Source organism: Sus scrofa, chromosome 4 (genome assembly GCF_000003025.6).
Source record: "Sus scrofa isolate TJ Tabasco breed Duroc chromosome 4, Sscrofa11.1, whole genome shotgun sequence".
In the NCBI taxonomy this organism is placed as follows: Eukaryota; Metazoa; Chordata; class Mammalia; order Artiodactyla; family Suidae; genus Sus; species Sus scrofa.
Window position 1 is genome coordinate 81709592 of NC_010446.5, and position 23338 is coordinate 81732929.

At 35.1% G+C, this 23338-nt stretch overlaps 1 protein-coding gene across 4 annotated transcripts in view; it reads left to right on the forward strand.

Moving 5' to 3' along the window:
* NME7 (NME/NM23 family member 7) overlaps positions 1-23338 on the forward strand; it is a 272370-nt gene that overhangs the window by 69685 nt on the left and 179347 nt on the right. For all 4 annotated transcript variants that reach the window (XM_021089439.1, XM_021089441.1, XM_021089440.1 and 1 more), the window contains 3 exons: positions 1855-1905; positions 3175-3382; positions 7615-7723. In XM_021089439.1, coding sequence (XP_020945098.1) covers positions 1855-1905; positions 3175-3382; positions 7615-7723 — 368 coding nt within the window. The remainder of the gene's footprint in view (positions 1-1854; positions 1906-3174; positions 3383-7614; positions 7724-23338) is intronic.

Here is a 23338-nt window from a genome sequence, read left to right on the forward strand (position 1 = left end):
ACCTTTGTTACCTCAAGCAGAGGTCTCATTTGGTTGACCATACAGGAATAATTACAACAGGATAATAGCTCGATACATTTTATTTGCCTGTCTTAAATAAACCCCTCTCTGGAAGAAAAACAAATAAACAAACAGTATGGAGGTTCCTGAGAAAATAGAGTTACCATATTATCCAGGAATTCTACTCCTGGGTATATATCTGAACAAAACTCTAATTCAAAAATATACATGCATTCCTATTTTCATAGCAGCACTGTTCACAGTAGCCAACATATGGAAGCATCCTAAATGTTCATCAACAGATAAATGGTTAAAGAATGTTTGATATATATACACAATGGAATACTACTCAGCCATAAAAAAGAATAAAATAATGCCATTGGCAGCAGCATGGATGGAACTAGAGACTCTCATACTGAGTGAACTAAGTCAGAAAGAGAAAGACAAATACCATGTGATATATCTGGAATCTAATATACAGCACAATTATATGTGGAAAGGAAATGAACCTTTCCACAGGGGAAAAAAAAATCATAAAGAATAGACTTGTGGTTGCCGAGGGGGAGGGGGAGGGAGTAGGATGGATTGGGAGCTTGGGCTTAATAGCTGCAGACTATTGCCTTTGGAATGGATTAGCAATGAGATCCTCTTGTGTAGCACTGGGAACTATATCTAGTCACTTATGATGGAGCATGATAATGTGAGAAAAAAGAATGTATGCATGTATGTATAACTGGATCACCATGCTGTACGATAGGAAAAAAATAATGTATTATGGAAATACAAAATAAAATTTAAAAAAAGAATATTTGTTATATACACACAATGGAATACTACTTAGTCATAAAAAAGAAAATAATGCTATTTGCAGTAACATGGATGGAACTAGAGATTCTAATACTACCAGAAAGAAAAAGACAAATACCGTATGATAATCACTTATAGGTTCATTTGTGTCAAGTTTTAAGATTCCACATATCTCCAAAATAGAAACAGACTCACAGATATAGAGAACAGACTTGTGGTTGCTAAGGGGGAAGGGGTGGTGGAGAAGAGATGGACTGGGAGTTGAAGGTTAGTAGATGTAAACTATTACATATAGAATGGATAAACAACAAGATCCTTCTGTATAGCACAGGGAATTATATTCAATATCCTGAGATAAACTGTAATAGCAAGGAATATAAAAAATAATGTCTATATATGTTTAAATAAATCACTGTTGTACAGCAGAAATTGATATTGTAAATCAACTATACTTAAATTAAAAATTAAAAAAAATATAATTCTTATTGGTCAAATGCTAAACTTTGTTTTTAGAATGTTAAAGATGCTACTGAAAAGAAAGATAGTAAATAGGAATATGAGTAGTAAAGTAAATGTTGCCTCATATTTATTTTAATTTTTATGTCTTAACATAGATGTCCATAGTAGCAAAAAAAAATTGAGGAATTTGAACAGAAATTAATCAATTCACATACAGTTCAAATAAATATCATCTTTATTTTATTAAAATAAGCTGAAATAATTTTCTTACATAATTCCTTTATTTTTTATTTTTATTTTTATTTTTGTCTTTTTAGTGCTGCACCTGAGGCATATGGAAGTTCCCAGGGAAGGGGTCTAATCAGAGCTACAGCTGCCGGCCTACCCCACAGCCACAGCAATGTGGAATCTGAGCCACATCTGCGACCTATACCAAAGCTCATGGCAACGCCGGATCTCCAACCCACTGAGTGAGGCCAGGGATTGAACCGACATCCTCATGCATATTAGTTGGATTTGTTTCTGCTGCACCACAAAGGGAACTCCCTTACATAATTCTTAACTATTGTTGTTTTTATTATTTTGTAGGAAAGAAGCAACTGATTTTCATATAGATCATCAGTCAAGGCCCTTTTTAAAGTAGGTATTAAATTTGGGGCTTGTGGTATATAATGGAGAATATTCTGCAAAGTAAAAAGTTATAATAATACAATTCAAAAATTTGTTTCCTGAGAAGAACTTGTCAAAAAGTCCTTTGCTACAACTTACAACTGCAGAGTTTTCTAAGAATTACTTTTTCTGTGCCTTTTGTTAGAGTTATCATTAAATATATTAAACTTTAATCAGAAGCAAGTAGAATGATTTGTTTAAGTTATAAGGAGCATAGCTTTTTAGTTTTCAATAGATTAACATAAAATGTAGTTATCACTATTTTTAAATATCTATTTTTGTTTTTAAACTCTTATGTTGCTATTCTCATGTATATAAAATCTTGTTCATAAAACCCTATGTTAACTAATTTGATATACATTTTGTTTTTTGAAATATATCCACAAATAATGTTGCAAATGAAATTTTTGTTCTAAATATTTGAGTAGTATTTAAAGTTAAACGAATATTGTGTACCTCATATTACTGTTGACAAAGAAGTCCTTACATTTTTAATAAATACGTTAGCCAAGCTGCTACAATAGACATACCATTTGGTGTCCTGCACAGAGTAGTGTTTTATTAAAAAAAAGTGTTATATAAGAAAATCATTCATAGATTATTTTAAACCGAGCATTATAAAAATATTTTTAAACCTTGTTGGAGTAGGCATCTATAATTCTCTTGGAAGTTATTCTTTGTTATAGTCATTGTATATGTTTAGAGTATTACAGCTCCTAGTTTAATGTCTTTTATGTCAGTACATGAACTCAGTGCTTATTGATTGAAAATTCATTGGTGTTCCTTGAATTCTAATAGATCTACACACACAAAAAAATTCTTACTACAAATATGTAACAAGGTATCACTTATCACCTTCTCTATTTTGAAGTTTTATTTGATTCTTTTCATGAAAATGAAAAGATCTTTCTTTCAGAGCAATCCAAAAAGCATAAATCAACAATACGCATTTTAAGTCAATGAAATAGTCTTAATTCAATGAAACAGTGAAATTTTTTTTTTTTTTTGGCTAACAGTAATTGATTTGTCATTAGTGATTTGTAGGGACTTGGGCTATTGCAAAATGCTCAATTTCTGAAAATATACTCTTGCCCGTGTAAATTCACTGTCCAGTGGTTCTGAGATCATAATATTAATGCATGTGTTGAAATACTCAAGTTGTAAAATAGCCTTATTGTTTATAGAGATACCTAGGTTGATACCAAAATAAAGCAAATCAATCTTTGGCCTGTTTCACAGTGAGCTGATCCAGTTTATTACAAGTGGCCCTATAATTGCTATGGAGATTTTAAGAGATGATGCTATATGCGAATGGAAAAAGCTTCTTGGACCTGCAAACTCTGGACTGGCACGTACAGATGCTCCTGGAAGCATTAGAGCCGTCTTTGGAACAGACGGCATAAGAAATGCAGCTCACGGCCCTGATTCTTTGTCTTGTGCTGCCAGAGTAAGGCGTTTTAAAAATATTTTAATTCTGGTTTTGTTTTTAAATGTTGATATCAAAGTAAAGCATTTTGTCACTGCTGAGGTAGGACAGATATACTCAGCTGATGTAGGAGTAGAGAAAACTTTGACCTTTTGTCTAGGATTAAACTGTGTTTCAGTGATACATCTCCTTTCTGAACTGGTAACCTGGTTATGGTCAGAATAAGCATTCTTCAGTAAAAATACTTGTCTCATTTTGTTCCAAAGACTTAAATTACTGAAGCTCATCAAAGTTTGAATTATTAAGTTCATATAAGAATACCAGTACATGGAAAGTAAATATTCAAAAAGAAGGCATCATTTGATATATTCTTCCTTTGACTTGACACACTGTTTTCAAGTTTAACATTCTTTTCTTTTCCTATATATATTGTTTTATGAAAAAGTTTTCTGACAATTACTCCTTATTTGAATTCCTTACAAATAAGGTATTACTGTGGGTTTATACTGATGCTGAGTTAATGATGTACAAGTTAATTCCTAGCATTGTGAGAAGTTTCTCTGCTAAGTAGTTAAATACTATATGACATCTAAGATAGACCTAACAAAAGATGTAGGAAATCTTTTTGAAGAAAATCATAAATTTTATTTTAGGCAATAAGTAAATAATTAAATAAATGAACATATATACCATGTTCATGGGTAGGAAGATTCAGTAGCATAAAGATATCAATTCCTTGTCGTTGTTGTTGTTGTTAAAAAGAAATTTTAGGAGTTCCCATTGTGGCTCAGCAGGTTAAGGACCTGACATTGTCTGTGAGAATGAGGCTTCAATCCTTGGCCTCGCTCAGTGGGTTAAAGATCTGGTGTTGCTGCAAGCTGTGGTGAAGGTCACAGATGTAGCTGGGAGAAGATGTTGCAGTGGCTGTGGCATAGGCCTGCAGCTGCAGCTTAGCTTCATCTCCTAGCCTGGAAACATCTATGTGTCACAGGTGCAGCTACTAAAAAAAAATTGTAGTATTTGTTGCAGTGGGATTATAAATGTCAATATCATTGCAAACTTTCTACATTTTCATGAGCCTGTAGATGGCCTGAAACAAAACTGAGGAAATCAATTTTCTAAGGAGGGCCTTTGCCTTTTTAAAAAAAAAAAATCAAGAGGATATCAATTCTTTTCATGTTAATCTATAAGTTCAGTGCAATTCTAGTCAAAATCCTAGCAAAGTTTTTCATGAAACGTAAAGAAAAATTCTCATGTGAAATAGCCAAAACAGCCAAGATAATTTTTGAAGAAGATATAGTAGTGATAAGATGGGGATTTCCTTATGCAATAGTAAGACTTTTTGTAAAACTTTAGTATGAAAAGCAGTGTAACACTGGCATAGGAGTAGGATGGTCTGTCAGTGTAACAGTTCAGAGTGCTCCATTGTTACTTAAAGTTTTCTGAATGTCTTTTTTTTTCTCAGTTGTACATGTAGATACTTATAAATTGGATGTTCTAAATATAAATTCCTGAATTTCGGTCATTCCAAAATATTTATTGGAACCCACTGTGAACAAAGTCCTGGCCCACAGGGAGCTTATAGGTCTTCTGATGGGGGGATGCCAGATAATAAATAAATAGACATATAACATGTCAGATAATAAATGCCCTGAAAAAAAAAAGGCAGGGGAAGGGCATAGACCAGAATTTAGGAAGGATTGTGTGTGGAGTAGAGTGCTAGATGCTATTAAATATAGGATATTCAGAAAGTCCTTACAATCTCTGGTTTGAGCAGTGATCAGAAGAAAGTGAGGGAGACAACCATGCAGATGTCTGGAAAAGTGTTCCAGGAAGGAAGGGAACAGTACATGCAAAGATTCATGCAAAGTATATGCTATATTAAAAGAACAGTAAGGAGAATGAGGTCAGTGATGCTGGGGCAGAAATGTATTTCTTGAAATTGCAGGAGTTAAGGTTGAGTATAGCCAGGGGCCAAGTCACAGAAGGCCTTGCAGGACCTCTAGGACTTTGAAATTCATTCGGAATGAGATAGGAGGCTGTGGAGGGGTCTTTGTAGAGTGACACAATCTGTTTTTAATAAGTTTAATTCTGATGGCTGTGTTAATAATAGACCAGGCAGGATGGGGGTAGATGTGTTGTGGGAAAAGTTGGAATGAGAGAGCAGTTAGGAGGTTAGTGTAATCATTAAGGGGAGAGTTGGTTGTGGCATGGACCAGGGTGACAGATGTGGAAGTAGATCGTCAGATCCTGGATATATTCTAAAGGATTTCCTAATTTGACAGGAGGAGAAGGAGAAGAAGAAAAAAAAGAAGAGGAATCAGTGATCACTGGTTTTTTGTTTTTGTTTTTTGTTTTTTGTTTTTGTTTTTTGTTTTTGGCTTGTGCAATTGAAGGATAGGGAAAAGGGTGGGAGTGAACAGATTTCGGGAAGATGATGGAAATCATAAGTTCTGGTTTGGATGTCTTAAATATGAAATGTCTATGGGTGGTAGATATGGGTGTGGAGTTTAGCGAGGAGGCTGGGCTGGAATTAAAATATGGTAGCCATTAGAATACAGATGGCATTTCAGGCCATGGGACTTGAAGAGCTCAATAAAGTATGTCCATAGATTGAAAATGGGCTGAGCCCTGGAGCTTTCCAGTATATAAGGGTCTGTTGGATGAGAGAAAACTCTCAAAGAAGATTGAAAAGGAGCAGTGAAGTAGGAAGAAAGCCAGGTGATGAAGGCATTCCAGGATGTAAGGATCGATTGTGTCAAAAACTCTTGGGTGAGTTAAAGTGAGGTCTGAGAATTAGCCAGGCTACTTGGCAATGTGGAGGTGTTAGGAATTTTCGTGATTTTCATTCCTTTGTGGAATGAAAGCCTAATTAGTTGTAAGTTTAAGGGAGATTAAAAGAGAGGAAGTAAAGAGAGGGAATAGAGACAACTCTTCTGAGGAGTTTTGTTGCAAAGGAAGCAGAGAAATGGGAACTGTAAAAGGAGCGCTCCCTTTACAGCTGCAGCCCTCAACCATGCCTTCTTGTCACATCAGCTTTACTTCATTCACTTATTGATTACCTGCCTGGTATTTGAGTTTTCACCTGTACCACATAGGTTCTCTGAGAATATGTAATCAAAGCATCTTGTACAGGACTAAAAGTGGTAGCTGCTATTGTTGGTCAAGAAGAGTAATAAGCAAAGGCAGCAATACGAAGATTTTTCTAAGGATACTTGCCTAAAGAATGGAACATTTAATTTTTATTCTAATGCATCGTAACACCAGAATCACTCAAGTATATGTTACTATTTGAACAATTCCTCATCTGAGCATTTTTTAAAAATTGCACACTGGTGCAGTACATTACATATAACTAAGATCTTTCAGTTGTTGAATTCAGTGAAAAATGAGTGTTTCCAACTACTTGTTTTAGGTGCTAAAAGACCTACAAGGCTATGCAAATTAGTTATTTTCTTCAACTTTATAATTCATGGAGGCCAAATACCTAAATAACCACAACCTTGGAGGAGGGTACTGATTATGGGCATCAGGAAAAGCCTCTGGAGGAGGTAATATTTGAAGAGACCCTTTACACATTGGTTGGGCTCTTTGTTACAGAGGGCTTTACAGGGAATCATAGAAATAACAGTAGTAAAATCTTAGAGGCAGAAAAGATCTGTCTAAATAATTGATTAGTGTGACCATCACTGTGGCTAGTTCAAAATGCTAGGTTGTCATTTTAATGAACTATGTGCAAAACAGCACCGCCTGAATCTGGTTATAAAATAAGGTGCATGTGATTTAACTTTAAGCTAGCACCATGTATAGTAAGTTAATTAGTTTTAACTAACTGTAACTCCGATTCTTAAATACTAATCTGTTTATATAAAATTTCCTAGTTTTTAATTGAACTTTACATATTTTAGTGAAAAGTTTAAAATTGAACCTATGTTTCATAAGCTGACGCTTTGGATAAAATAACTTTATATTGATTAATTTCAATATTCAACATACATTAAGACATTCTCAGTTTTAATCTGGGACAGAATGATACACATTGTTATTTTAATAGTTATGTCCTTTTGATTATAAGACCTAAAACAGGGTTCAGTTAATAAGTTGGTCTTTGTAAAAATCATTTTTAGAATAGTTGAAGGAATTTATATTGTGAAACTTTAAAAGGAATTGCATAGTTCTTCCCTTCTCACATAAATACCTTAGGAGTTTGAGAAGAGATCACATATGCCAAAGTAATTTCTCTCTGTCTTTAGGAAATGGAGTTATTTTTTCCTTCGAGTGGAGTCTGTGGGCCAGCAAACACTGCTAAATTTACCAATTGCACTACTTGTTGCATTGTTAAGCCCCATGCCATCAGTGAAGGTAGGTGCTGTGTTGAATGCAATATAGCCAATACATTTTGCTAATAGGAGCTTATTTTGTTAATGTTTGTTTTTCTTGATATATTTTCTATGTAGAAAGTAAAGCATAATTTTAATATTTCCATTTATTTTTTGAAAGCACATGAATAAAGGTGACATAATGTGAGGGTAGATTCTGTTTGAAGATAAATAGTATCTTTCTCTGTCTTTGTGCACTTTTAAAAGGTGTTCTTGGATTGCTGATCATGGTCATGCTCATTCAGTTACAGGTCTTGATTCCTTGAATTTTAATCTGCCTTCTGTACTCCCAGCCATATCTGCAGTATGCCCTTTCTGAGAAAGCTGGGAAAACTTCTTTTGGCTCTCAGTATCTGAAACAAAGTTCTTTGGGGGGTGGGGGGTGTATGTTTACAGCGAGAGTCTGCAAGTTTTTTCCTTTATTTTTCTTCATCTATTTGTTTTAATCTGCTCCATGTGTTTTTTGTCAGCCATCCCAAATCCTTTTGGAAATGAAATGAGGTATGATTTCAAAGATCATCCTTAAAAACTAGGATATACTGAATAATAATGCATGAATTTTAAAATTTTTATTTCTTCTGAGTATTAAAGTAATTTAGATATACAGTAGAACATTTGGAAAATTAAAACACATTTAAAAAACAATAAAAGTTACCTGTTTCCCATTATCCTGAGATAATCATTAATATTTCCATACTTCCTCCAATTTCTTTTCTATGTATTCATATGTGTGTAATTGACGCACATGAATGTACGTGTTAACATTGTTGAGCTATAGGTCTGTAGGCTGTTTTAATTAAATTTGGGGGAGCATTTTGGATGATAGATGTAGTCTAATATTTGGATATTTATGTTTCCAGTTTTTTTATGTTAAAAATAAAGCTTTGAAGGATATTCTTATACATGACTATGTATTTGACAATATCTCTGTTTCCCCTGGCTAGCTTCCTAGAAGTAGAATTACTGGTTAAAAGAGTATGAACCTAAAAGATCTTATTGTATAGTTAATACTGCTTTAATTATTTAGGTAGTACTTTAATATCTTATTGATTCCCAGGGCCATAATTATCAGGGAACTAACATGCATGAGGAGTAACACATTATGATGCACTTACCACTATGTGCTATGTAGCAGACTGAATACCATATGAAATTATTTTCTTTAATCGTTACAGAAATTATGTCAAGTAGGTAGGTATATCGTTCTTTTATAGATAAGCAAGCTGAGGCTATAATAAAATGTTATTTCCCCCAGTTTAGGATAGGAAATCCAGGATGTAAATGCTGGGCTCTTTTTACGCCCATGTTCTTTCCCCTACATGTATTAATCCACAGCAATAACAATAAAAATATCACATGGTTAGTAGCATTTATATAGGAAGTAATATCAGTAGTATTTAAAATGGCTGGCATTGACAGTTCATGAAAAAATTTGGGATTTTTATTTCTTATTTTTTGTCTTTTGTCTTTTGAAGGCTGCACCCTTGGCATATGGAGGTTACCAGGCTAGGGGTCTAATCGGAGCTGTTGCTGCCGGCCTATACCATAGCCACAGCAATGCCAGGTTCAAGTCACGTCTTCGACCTACACCACAGCTCATGGCAACGCTGAATCCTCAACCCACTGAGCAAGGCTGGGGATCAAACCTACAACTTCATGGTTCCTAGTTGGATTCGTTTCTGCTGTGCCATAATGGGAATTCCCCCCCCTTTTTTGGGGGGGGTTGGGATTTTTATGTTGCACTCATTTTCTTTACCTGGGGATGGATACACACCCGCCACACACATGCAATGCACACACACATGTAATAAACACACATTTTAATGTGATGAGTCAAGCTTTTTTTTTGTCTTTTTTCTCTTTTTTATTAAATTACTCAATGAATTTTATTACATTTATAGGTGTACAACAATCATCACAACCAAATTTTATAGCATCTCCATCCCAAACCCTCAGTGCATCCCCCCACCCCCCAACCTGTCTCATTTGGAAACCGTAAGTTTTTCCAAGTCTGTGAGTCAGCATCTGTTCTGCAGAGAAGTTCATTGTGTCCTTTTTTTTAGATTCCACATGTCAGTGAAAGCATTTGATGTTGGTGTCTCATTGACTGACTTCACTTAGCATGATAATTTCTAGGTTGCTAAAAATGCCATTATTTCTTTTCTTTTAATGGCTGAGTAATATTCCGCTGTGTATATGTACCACATCTTCTTGATGCATTCCTCTGTCGATGGACATTTAGGTTGTTTCCATGTCTTGGCTATTGCAAATAGTGCTTCAATGAACATCGGAGTACGTGTGTCTTTGCAAGTCATGGTTTTCTCTGGATAGTTGCCCAGGAGTGGGATTGCTGGATCAAATGGTAGTTTCTGTTTTTAGTTTTCTGAGGAATCTCCATACTGTTTTCCACAGTGGTTGCACCAATTTACAATCCCACCAACAGTGTAATAGGGTACCTTTTCCTCCACACCCTCTCCAGCACTTCTTGTTTGTAGGCTTTTTGATGATGGCCATTCTGGCTGGTGTAAGGTGGTACCTTATAGCAGTTTTGATTTGCAGTTCTCTAATATTAGTGATGCTGAACATCTTTTCATGTGTTCTCGGCCATCTGTATGTCTTCTTTGAAGAATTGTGTTTAGATCTTCTGCCCATTTTTTGATGGGGTTGTTTGTTTTTTTGGTATTGAGTGGTAAGAGGTGTTTATAAATCTTGGAGATTAATCCCTTGTCAGTCACTTCATTTGCAAAGATTTGTTGAAAAAACAATTCTCATTCTGTGGGTTATCTTCTCATTTTGTTTAGGGTTTCCTTTGCTGTGCAGAAACTTTTAAGTTTAATTAAGTCCCCTTTGTTTGTTTGTTTATTTTTTTGTCTTTTTGCCTTTTCTAGGGCTGCTCCGGAGGCATATGGAGATTTCCAGGCTAGGGGTCTAATTGGAGCTGTAGCCACCGGCCTACGCCAGAGCCACAGCAACACGGGATCCGAGCCACGCCTGTGACCTACACCACAGCTCATGGCAACGCCAGACCTTCAACCCACTGAGCAAGGGCAAGGATCAAACCCACAACCTCATGGTTCCTAGTCGGATTTGTTAACCACTGCGCCACGATGGCAACTCCTGTTTATTTTTGTTTTTATTGTCATTATTCTAAGAGGTGGATCTGAGAAGATGTTGCTGTTTTTTATGTTGGAGAGTGTTTGGCCTATGTTTTCCTCTAAGAGTTTTATAGTATCTGGTCTTATATCTAGGTCTTTAATCTATTTTGAGTTTATTTTTGTATATGATGTTAGGAGGTGTTCTAATTTCATTCTTTTCCATGTGGCTGTCCAGTTTTCCCAGCACCACTTATTGAAGGGGCTGAGACAAGCTCTTCTTATTTAAAGGCTTCAATTTAAAACTCATTTTGGGATCTAAAGACATTCAATTTTATTTTTATCTGATTTATTTTTTTCTAAGGAAAAATAAGATACATGGTAAGAAATAAAATGAATTAAAATACTGGATATATAATTTGATTACTGCATAGATAAATATAATTGAAATCTAATACACTGATTAAGTGAAAGGTGATGTCAAAATGACCAATAGTTATATGGTTTTAAGTCATTTTTAGTCAGAGCTCTTCTTTAAATATTAAAACTGTATTTCATATATTCGTATTTGATATGCAATAGTAGAGGCATATGAGTTAAAGTAAAAATATTTTGTAAAACCTAATTGTATGGCAGAGTACTTTATTTAAACTTTGACATTTCAAGGCCTTCCCCCCTTTTTAAAAACTCAATTAACCCAATTCTCCTTAGAGTTAAAACTGTGGCTACAATACAGTTTGAAGTCCCCTGTTAAATTTATTATTAGATTCACTTGGCCCCCTTTAAGTTCCTGGGGGCAACTGATCTATAACGATCTGATTTCCTATGTTTAATTTCACCTGTGGTCTAGTAAAGGTATGAGAGAAGAGATTTCTTAAAAAGGAGCTGTTGAGAGAGCAGCTGATGCAGAATAGGGACGTTATCTTGTGTTGACTGTCCACTCCCGTAAAGAAGGCCAGAAGGGCTTGTTGATAAAGCAGAATGAGTTTATTGGTTACTGTAGTAAGGAGAACACACCTTGTAGGATTCTTAGTGGATTTTAAAATGGAGAGGTCATGGGCAGATTTTGTAGAGTTTCACTGTGGCCTTGAGAGATTTAAAGTGTGTTGTCAATGCAGTGATAGGTTTGAAATGGGGCAAAATTTATTATATAGTAGCTTAGAATTATCAGAACAGTGACGCAAAGATTTTAATCAAGGCTTATAAGTATACAATTGTTTGATGAGTGAGTTATTTTCCCTGTTGAGGGAATATTGTGAAAAGGAAACTGTTTGAATAGTCTGTTGTTGAGATAAGTGAACTTTTGGGAGGTTCTTGAAGTAAACAATGAAGTTACTTACTGATTTACAGCTTTATCTTTGTGGGTAATAATTTCTTGGCACAAATGATAAAGTCATGTGTGTGTAGGCGGTCTTAGTTCTTAATCCTTTAGTTAATGTATATGGATGCAGTGGTTCACGTCTCGCTTCCAAGAGCTGAAAAAAAAAAAAAAAAAGAAAGAAAAGAAAAACTTAGTTTGTGAAATAGATGGTGGGAAGAAAATAATAAAATGTACTTAGTATTTGCAGTCTTTTTACATATGTAGATTGAAATATATTTTGTCATTTGGGAATTCGGGTTTTTAAAAGGGAAGGAAAACAAGGTGAATTTTCTTGTTCTTTTTTCTAATTAAAAAATTATGCAGTGTGTTTGTTTTGATGTATTAGTGTTATTTATATGTAGTTGGTTTAAATCCATCAATAAAATGAATTATTTTTACTCCGAAATCAGGCTGTATACATTTGGATTCTGGCTCTGCTGCTTACTAGCCATGGACTATTGAATAAATTACTTAACCTCTTTGTCCCATGTTTCCTCATCTATAAAATGAGCATAAGGTAATTATAAGGTTTAAATGCACTTAATGTCATTGTTAGATAACTAAAGGATTAATTAAATGATTAGATGTGAAGATTAATGCCCTAAGCACCATACCCAGCACTTAGTTAAGTGCTTTTATAAGTACTAGAGATTTTTACTGTTGTGATTACTGTTCTATTATTACTATACTACTAATAGCATTATCTTTTAATTTTTCATTAAAGTTGAATGACTCCTTAGAAACAAAGCAATGGTTTAAAAAAACTAACAAAATCCAACATCTGTTATCCACAGAGAGAAAGAACATCTCTATCATTGTTTAAGGAACAAAATATTTTCCTTAGTTAAAGTCTGATACTCATTTAAGCCCACAAAGTATGATTACTGCTTGAACCCAGTTGTCTCAGCAGCTGTCAGCTGTTACCTACTCTCTACTCTAATTTTTCCATTACAGTTGGTATTGGGTAGGAGGTGGTAGGCAAATCTGAGAGAGCTGCTTTTGCACTTGTAATGGCCAAAAAATTAGCCTTTGAAGCATTAAAACCCTGAAGTTTTGTTAGAAAATTCCCTTTCCTTCTAACAGATTTATACATTAAACAATTTTATAACATTGTCCTTTCTGATTTTAGTTTCTTCCAAGGAAAATGAGTCGTGTTGGTTTAAAAAGTTACGTCCCAGTCTTTAACCTCAGATATTCTGTTCTGTGAAACTGTGCAGGAAATTCTTATAAAAGAAAATTATATAGTATATCTATCTTATTGTGTTTTGGCTGTAAGAATGAATTCTGTTTTCATGGATGCTATTTCAAAACAATTTTAGACTTTAAAAAGATATCTGTACAAATGGTTTTGGGGTTGTCTGTTTGTGTTTAACTAATTAGGAAGCAAATTATTTATTAGAATATTGGCCAGTTTGTAACATTAATGCCAGAATGGTCTCTGATATGCTAATTAAAACAGGACTAGGTCTTTAGCTAGATCATATTTCTCAAGTTCCTCACTTTTGAAAATTTAGCTGTTCTTACTCAGAACCTCTTTCAGAGTTTTAATTTTTAGGCTGAATGGTAGTTTTGATGCTAGGTAGGCCAAGAGCCTAGAAGACACATTCCACTCTGTGGATCCTCCCTAAATTTGGGCTGATCGAGTTGGTTAAATTCCCAGCTTTTTTGAATTATATTTCCTTCAAGTAGTTCAGCTTCTGGGATACTGTAGAAGAGGTAGACATTTTTTGATGTAGCGAGATTAGATTTACATATATGATTTCACCTATATGCGGAATCTGAAAAACAAATGACAAAACAGAAACAGATTCATAAATTCAGAGAATAAATTAGTGGGGAGGTGCATGGGGAGGGGGAAGTGTGTGTGTCAGGGATGTACAAAATAGGTGAAGGGGATTAAAAGGTACAGTTTTACGGGTATAAACTAAAAGTTAGGGGGATGTATTGTACACGTAGGGAATACCATCAGTAATATTGTAACAACTTTGGTGATGGGTGAAAACTGGTCTTATCGTGGTGGCCATTTCATAATGTTGAATCACTATGTTGTAATAAACCTGAAATTAATATTATATATTAATTATAAATAGATTGGATTTAACATTGTAAATCTAACTTAGTTTCAAGAACAATTTTTGGAGTAGGCCCAGTTTTGCTTAGGATGTCACAGTTTTGGAGTTTTGTGATTGTTCTGTATACTATCTGAAAGAATAAACAGATGAGGGGAATTTACAACAGATGCACCAAATACATTAAACTACATATGAGATCCTGACTGTTTGGAGCCTGGCATGAATTTTTGAAACACAGAATTATAGGCAGTGAAAATACCTAATGAATTGGTGAGTTATAAGAACTTTAAATGAAATCAGTACTTTATTGACTTGTAAGAAATTTCAAGAGTTATGTTAGTCCTTACTAAAGAATCCTAATCTTCAGGAAGGTGCTAAAGAAGTCGTTGTCTATTAGGCTACTGAAAATATTTCATTTAGAAAGAGGGAAATTTCGTCTGTGAGTACATTCTAACGTCTAATAACCTTTCGAGGAAAATGAGAGTCCCCAGGATTGTCAATTGTAATGGTTTGACTGAGGGCAGAGGGAACAGAAGGTCTCCTCAAATCTTGTTAATGAGACTGTTAGAAATGACAAGTATAGAACAACAAAACAGTTTTATTACTAATTGCAGTTCATATTTACAGAGCGGTAAGTAGTTTACGCGAGTTATTTAATTCTTAAAACTGAGGGGTAGGTATTTGAAACCCATGTTGTGGAGGAGGAAACCTAGGCAGTAAGATAACTTACTAGCTAGGTAACTTGCCCAAAGTCACACAGCTTTTAGGTGGTAGGGTTGTGATTTGTACAAAATTTTTCTTTGTTTTATTATGCTTTACCATTCTGTGTCTACATGGATTATCACTTAGACTCCATAAATCCTCCCTATCAAGTTTGATTATTAACCCCATTTTACAAGTGTGGAATCTGAGAATTAGAAGAGATAGGTAACATCTCAAAATCCAGAGCTATTTTGACTCCACATCTAGAATTATTTGTGTATACTGATAATTCCATGTATATATGATTATTCCGTGTATACTGAGGTAAATTGATTATTTGTGGAAAGTAATTTCTAATAGAAAGTTATATGGTAATTGGTATGAAGAGTGATTTTATTTTATTACTTATTTTTGCCATTTCTTGGGCCGCTCCCGCAGCATGTGGAGGTTCCCAGGCTAGGGATCGAATCCAAGCTGTAGCCACTGGCCTATGCCAGAGCCACAGCAACGCAGGATCCAAGCCGCGTCTGCAACCTACACCACAGCTCATGGCAACGCCGGATCCTTAACCCACTGAGCAAGGCCAGGGATCGAACCCGAAACCTCATGGTTCCTAGTCAGATTCGTTAACCACTGAGCCACGACGGGAACTCCTGAAGGGTGATTTTAATACCTAACATCTTAACTGGGTAAAAAATGCTTATAGCATTTTAACTGGGTCAGAAGTGTTTATAGTTTTAGATGGGACTTAGAGAAACTGCTGTTCTGGCCTAGGTAATGGCAGTTAGGGAATAAATAACAAACATGTCCTTGAGAATTCTAAATTTAGAATACCTCCTTAAAACTTTTGAAGTTAAATTGGAATAACATTTTTTATATTTGTAAAGATGTCTACTTTGACTAAAACAGTTCTTGTTTTTATCCTGTTTTTATATTTCAAGAATCTCCTTTTCTGAGGTGTAAATTACTTCCACCCGTTTCAGGTTACTCTGTCCCTTGCTCTTATACTCTAGCACTACTGCCTACCTTTCAGTTCCCTGAAAACCCCTTGTTCCTTCTCTCGTTGGGACCTTTTTACATGCTCTTCCCTTTGTCTGGGATGTGGATCCTCTCCTCCTTCCTGTACACCCCAAAATATCATTTTTCTCAGGGAAATCCCAAGTCATATATTCTCTTGGCACACTCTGCTTTTCCTTTATAGCACTTAGTGTGCTGTGCTATTATATATTATATAATAATCAATATATGTAGCTATAATATATAATGATTTTTGACTGATGATCATTGCCTTTCTCTTCCACCAGATTACAGAGTCTGTCATACTTTAAAAAATATTTTGTGCTCCTCAGCATAATTTTTCTTTTAGACCGTTTATTATTTATTAGTCTTTGATGTCTGAACATTGTCAGAGAATGTGGTCTCTGTGATGGTTGGTTCTTTGAAGTTTGTTGATTACTTTGCTACTTAATGCATGGTTCATAAAAAAAAGAATTCCAATGTATACTTGAAAGGAAGGATATTTGTTGCATTTTTCTCTATATAATAAATAACTATTGAGTCAAACTTGTTGTTAAAATCTATACTTTTTTTGGCCTGCTTGGATTATCATCTTCTTTTTTGTTTGTCTTTTTGTCTTTTTGTCTTTTTTTTTTTTTTTTTTTTTTTTTAGGGCTGCACCCATGGAATACAGAGGTTCCCAGGCTAGGGGTCTAATTGGAGCTGTAGCCACGGGCCTATGACAGAGCCACAGCAACGCGGGATCTGAGCTGTGTCTGTGACCTATACCACAGCTCACGGCAACGCCAAATCCATAACCCCCTGAGCGAGGCCAGGAATCGAACCTGCAACCTCATGGTTCCTAGTCGGATTCGTTTCTGCTGCGCCATGACGGGAACTCTGGATTATCATCTTCTGAGAAAAACTTTAAATTCTTCCACATTAAAATTATCTATTATGAATTTGTCATTTCTCCTTTTAATTGGACTGTTTTTGCTTTGTATATCCTGAGGCTTTGTTGTGTATAATTAACTTTTTGCTACTTGTTTAGCGTCATTATTCCCAGTATTTGTTTTTTGTTTTGTTTTTTTTAACCTCCAATTTTTTATTCCTCAGAGGCACCACTTTCAACTCGTTGGGTCTTTTTTTTTCTAGGACCACACCAGCGGCATATGGAGGTTCCCAGGGTATGGGTTGAATCAGAGCTGTAGCCAACAGCCTATGCCAGAGCCACAGCAACATAGGATCCAAGCCACGTCTTCGACCTATACCACATCTCACAGCAATGTGGGATCCTTAACCTGAGGGAGACCAGGGATTGATCCTGAAACCTCATCGTTCCTAGTCAGGTTCATTAACCACTGAGCCAGGATGGGAACTCCTTTTTTTGTTGTTTACCTTAAAAGGAGGTGCATCTTTCCAAATTTTTTAACCTGTTGCTTTTAATATCACCATGACTGAATTTTGTTTAATTCCTAGTTTAAAAATTTTTACATTTTCAAACTAATCTAGTAGTCTTAAGAATAGTTGAATTTATTTAACCCATTGCCATTTATTGTGATAACTGATTTAAATTCCTTTCTTTATCTTGCTTAAAGTTTTCTTTTTTAATTTTTTAAATTCTTTTATCCTGCTTTTGAATTCCACCCCATTTTAACTTCTGCTGGATGGATTTTTCTTTATTGTCTTCTTTCTCTTTTATTTATCTGCTCATTTAAAAGCCCTAGATTAGGGGATCAGCAGACTACTGCCATTGGACTAAATTGGGGCAGCTGCCTTTTGTAAACAAAGTTTTATTGGAGCACAGCCATGCTCATTCATTAATGTATTATATGGCTACTTTTTATGCTAGAGTAGAAGGGTTGAGTACTTGTGACAGATACAGTAAAACCTGAAAAGCCTAAAATATTAACTATATGACCCTCTACAGAAGAATTTTACTGAACCCCGCTATAGAGTATATGTTTTAATTGGTTAGCCTAAATTTTAGCATAAGTACTTAACTATAAATTTTACTAATAAAATTTAAAATTCTTCACTCTTTCAACTTTCACAAAGATTTTAGAATGCTTTACATAGCCACTGAAATCTTTTTCTCCCATCTCCCAAATTATTGGTTTGAAATGTTAATTCTCCTTTTAAAATTTTTGTTTTAAATAGCTTTATTGATGTATAATTCACAATACACATTGATGTTATAATTTATAACATCAAATACACACATTCTAATTACAGTTCTGGCACTATGTTATAGTGTCTAAAAGTTTCAGAGTCAAGAAGTCCTTCTTAATCGATAAATTTGATCCTGGCTGATACCTCCTTCTTGGAGACATTTAAAAGATGAGAGTTTTGCTTGTTTGAATTTTACTGTGTGAAAGCAGGAAAATCGAATAGATTTATTCCAGGCTTAATTGTGTGCCTTTATGATTGATTCTATGTTCTTTATCAACGACTTTATCAAAGTCACTGTCTTTTATCTTTGGAAGTCAGGGCTTGCTTTTCACACCTGACTGGAATAAAGAAACATCTGTTTCTAGGCAGCCAAAGCACTAGCATCTAGCAACTGTGATGTGTGCATCAGGAATCTTTAGGCTCTCTTCAGAGCTTAGTGATATGTAGTATAAGCAAAAGATCTAGCTCTTCTTATCTGTCTGAATTAAAAGAAACAAGGATATAGATAAAAGAATGGTGAAGTGCTCAGAGAAAATCCTACTGTACCTGGCAAGGATTATCATAGTATATAATATTTGGAATGAGTGACAGAGGTGGCATGAGTTAATATGTGATGCATTTAGAATAGTGAGTGTACAATAAAGTGTTGGCTATTAATAGTTTTAGAGATTATATCACATGATACATTTTTAAAAGGCTGAATCAGTTGTGTTTTATCTATTGCTTTATGACAACCAGTCCAAATCTTAGTTCCTTAAAAGCAGTTTATTATTTCTCACAATTCTGTGGTTTACGTGGGCTCATTTGGCGATTCTTCTGTGGTATACCTGGGGTCAGTTGGGTGGCCTCATTCAGCTGGAGCTGGAATGTACAAGATGGCTTCTCATCCTTCAGAGACTTCTTCCATGTGATATCTCATCATTCAGTAGTCCATCCTAAGCTACTTTAGGGCATGGTTGCTGGCTTCTAGGAAGGACAGTCCTCATCATGCAAATGCTCATCAAACTTCTGATTGCACATGCCTTAATGTCCCAATGGCTATTATTAGTCATGTGGCCAAGTCATTAAAAGAGGGAATTACACAAAAGTATGAAGACCAGGAATCATGGTTTCCTGAGGACTGCCAGTGTAGTAGTCTCAAGCGGTATAAAGCATCCTGGGACCTTCACGTGGTTGGAATCTGAACTGTGTGTTGTGCCACGGATATGCTAGACAGCATGCATCAGAACCACTTGGAGACCACAACTTCAGATCCTCTTTTTTGTAAGTCTGGACTAGAGCCCATAAATAAGCATTTTAAAAGTCTACCCACGTTGTCTTGATGAACACCTGATATCCAGTTAGAGAACAATTTATCAGAAACTCTGAGGGCAGGGGACACCCTGCATTTCCTCTGGTGATCTCCCTTTATCAGAGGCTAGCCTTCTGAGATTTTTTACCAAGTGGAAGATTGCTAGTTTGTTCTCTGTGGCAAGTTCATAGCAGCCATGGGGATGGTTAGGGTAGGGTCACCTTTTGGTTTTCAGTTGTTCATATGACTCTACAAAGGTAGTCCTCTGTGCTAGATTTTGGGCTGATGAGAATTTCTCTGAGTAGTGGAAAAATTGGGGTATCCAGGGTATTCTCCTTTATCAAAGTAGTTTCTCTAATGCTGATTTACATCTATATAGCAGTTGTTTAATAAAAATAACGAAAAAGTTTGATCTGTGGCTATGTAAACCTTAGTTGACATCTCTCTATAGTAAGGTTGGAATGAAACACTAAAAGTGTAACATTAAGGAAAGTGACTTCTAAGATCTCTCAAAAGTCTTAGTGTAGTTTTAAGCTTTCATAGCTTTAGAATTATAAATGCTACAAACTAATGTCATTTGCAAAGTTATTTAACTTTTATTTGTATTCATTTTTTACCTTGAATACTCGATTTTATAAGTATTTTTAAAATTTAAGAATATTTACCTATTTAAGAAATTTATGTAATTAAACTTTCAAATCATATTTTATTATTCATTGGTAACATTTATACTTCTGAGTTACTGAAACCTACACTAAGGCTTGTAGGACATCCTGTATGTATATTACTCAAAGGATGATGTTTAATGGCAGGAAAGTAATTTGTTTGAAAATAAGTTGGGGACTTCATTTTTCCATTATTTTTTTCTACTTTTTTTTAATGCATCAGTATCCAGGAGCCACCATTCAGGGATGATGTTATTAAAGCAACTTGTCACGTATGCATTTGAGATGCTGATGTGTTGATCTATTCTAGATATGCACAGAGTCTTCAATGCAGGGATTTTATGCAGAATTTAGATGACAAAATACAGCTCCTCTTGCCTGTTCTTTATACACGTGTCTGTTAGAGGACTATGTAATTTTGGATATCATAAATGAACTGTATTTGAGGGAAACATCTCAGAGTTTGCAAAGACAGTGAGTTCCCATTCCTTCGACTTGGAGGAACCTCTGATACTGGTTTATTATCTCCTCCTAACCCCTCCTTTGCAAAAATGCCTGTGTAATTGTATAATGACAGAAGGAGATAGGAATTTCTTCCATCTAGGCTATGGTTCTGCTCTTCAGGCTACTTCCTTCCTCCAACCCAGAAGCTGGACCCATCCCTTTGGAGCTATGGTCCAGGTATTCAAGTCACATCCTGTTACTTTTATCAGAAAATGTTTTGAAAATGAAAATCCAAGGTAGTATTATCTTATGTTGTAAGATTTTAAAAGATTATAGATTATAAATATTGGAATTCTGACAATATAATTACAATTGATTTTTATGAGGAAGAAGAAGGGCAAACATCTAAAGAAAAGATGTACCTTATAAAGGTCTGGAAAGCTTGGGTTTCCAAATGACATGTTAAAATACAGGAGGAATTGATACTTAAGAAAACTTTTGAAGGGACATATGCACTGTAATTGCTTTTTGAGTGTTTTAATAATTGGTACCCTGATTTTCCACAATTCACAATCTTTCCTGCACTACAAAGCCTATGGTTCACAGCTCTCACTTATTTTGGTGGCTAGTTCACTTGTAACTTATCACCACCTTACACTGACTACATCTCTGTGTTGTCATATGGTGGCTTGGGTGTGCCAAGTGGAAAGTAGTTACCATCCCAGTTTTTCATCCATAGCCATTTTCATGGTGATTATTACAGAATTGTTATCAAAGGAATGGTTTTCAGTGTCTTTTTAGGATAATCTTAAAGATTTAAAATGATAATGAAGCATAGTTGATTGACAATGTTGTATTAGTTTCTAGTATAAAGGAAAGTGATTCATATATATATATATACACACACTTAAGGGTTTTATTTATTTTTTTGTCTTTTTAGGGCTGCACTCTCAGCATATGGAAGTTCCCAGGCCAGGAGTTGAATTGGAGCTGTAGCCACTGCCTACGCCACAGCAGCCACAGCAATGCAGGATCCTTAACCCACTGAGCCATGACGGACACTCCCAAGGATTTTAATTTAAGCAAATTAGAGAGAGCTCAGATGTCTCCGGTGTGCTTGAAATGAATCTTGAACTTTTTGATGTAGGTTTATGCCCAGATTCTCTACTCTTTATTTTTATTCTTTGGAATATCCTGGATTTGAGGGTAGATAAACTTTAAGCCAGATCTTACTTAAGCATTAGACTAAGTCAGAAGACAAAATTTCAAGTATGAGTTTTGTGGTGTTTTGTCTCTGTATGATGATAGTTTTCAATCTGATAGCTGTTAGTTAGGGTGATTCAAAACACATGCCTTAAATTCTTAAGTATAGTGTGAGATAAAATTAGGTAATATACATAACACCAATTTGAGATCTTTAGGAAAAGTCATCACTCTAAGAAAAAGATCTTAACGCTGATGTAATAAAGTTGAATACTTTCTTTAGGGACTATGTTCTTTAGGGACTGAAAATACTAGAATGCTCCTTTTAAGGAATATATACCAAAGAGGTACAGAGGTAGGTAATGCTGAATTTTAGCCAGGAATTTGTCTTATTAGCATTTATTGGAATTTCTCTTGTATTAACAGAAGTAATAGACATTATAGAAAATATAGGAATACAGAAAAATGTTTTAAAACTCACTTACTCCTACAGTTCAGAGATGCTGTTCACCGTGTGGCATGTTCTTCCTTCTCTGTCTAACAGAGCTAAACATCACAAAATGGATGAATTTTACCATCATGAAGTAGAACAATTAAAATAAGTAAGACATAGAAGGGTATAAGCCATATGATTCTGTTCATATGATGTTCAAATATTGGCAGAAGTCAACTATGTTTTTCAAGACTGCATATGTACGTAGTAAAGAAAAAAGAAGCGTGTGGAGAAGGTTATTCCAAAGCCATATAGTCTCTAAGAGGAGAGAGGCGATGATGGAGAGGCACACACAGAAGGTCTGAGGTGCTGGCAATGTTCTAACTTTTTCCTTTTACCTGAGTGGTGGTTACCAGAGATGTTCACTTTAAAATTATTTATTAAACTGAGTGTTTTCATTGTATATTTTACCATAAAAATGTATGCTTTGTATATTTTACAGTATTTAGAAATTGGGCAAGATATAGAGTAGATGGTATAGTTCATTCTCATTTCATTAAAAGCAAAAAGGCCATATCTATGTATTTGTGCTTATGTTGAATATTTCTAGAAGAATATATGAGAAATTACTAACAGTGAATGCCTGTAAGAAGAAGGACTGAAATCCTGGGATGGGAAGGAGATTTACGTTCACTATATACCCTTTTATTTCCATTTTGCATATTTTCCAGTGAGGAATGCTCTTAAAAATTACATGGGAGAGCAGAGGAGAAATTAAGACCCAAAATTCAAAACTTAATATTTGACACCTTGATGACTTCTTTTTTAAGATTTAAGTAGGTCTGAAGTAATGGGATTAAGGAAGAATTAGGTTGAAAGTTAAAATCATAGATTTTTCAGTCACATTTCCCCCTTTCATGGCCATTATGATGCACTGTTGTCTTTAGAGGTCTTGCTCCCAGTCGTGGTTCTCAAACTTTAGTGTATATCTGGAGCACTGGACCTGGATTGTTAAAATATAGATTCCTGGGCGGTACCTTCAGGATATCTGACTCAGTACATCTGCATTTCTGATAAGTTCCCAGGTCATGCTTGTGCAAGGACCACATTTTGAGAACCACTAGGTAGTAAAGCTGCCACCTATGTAAAGATTATGCTGGAAAACAGA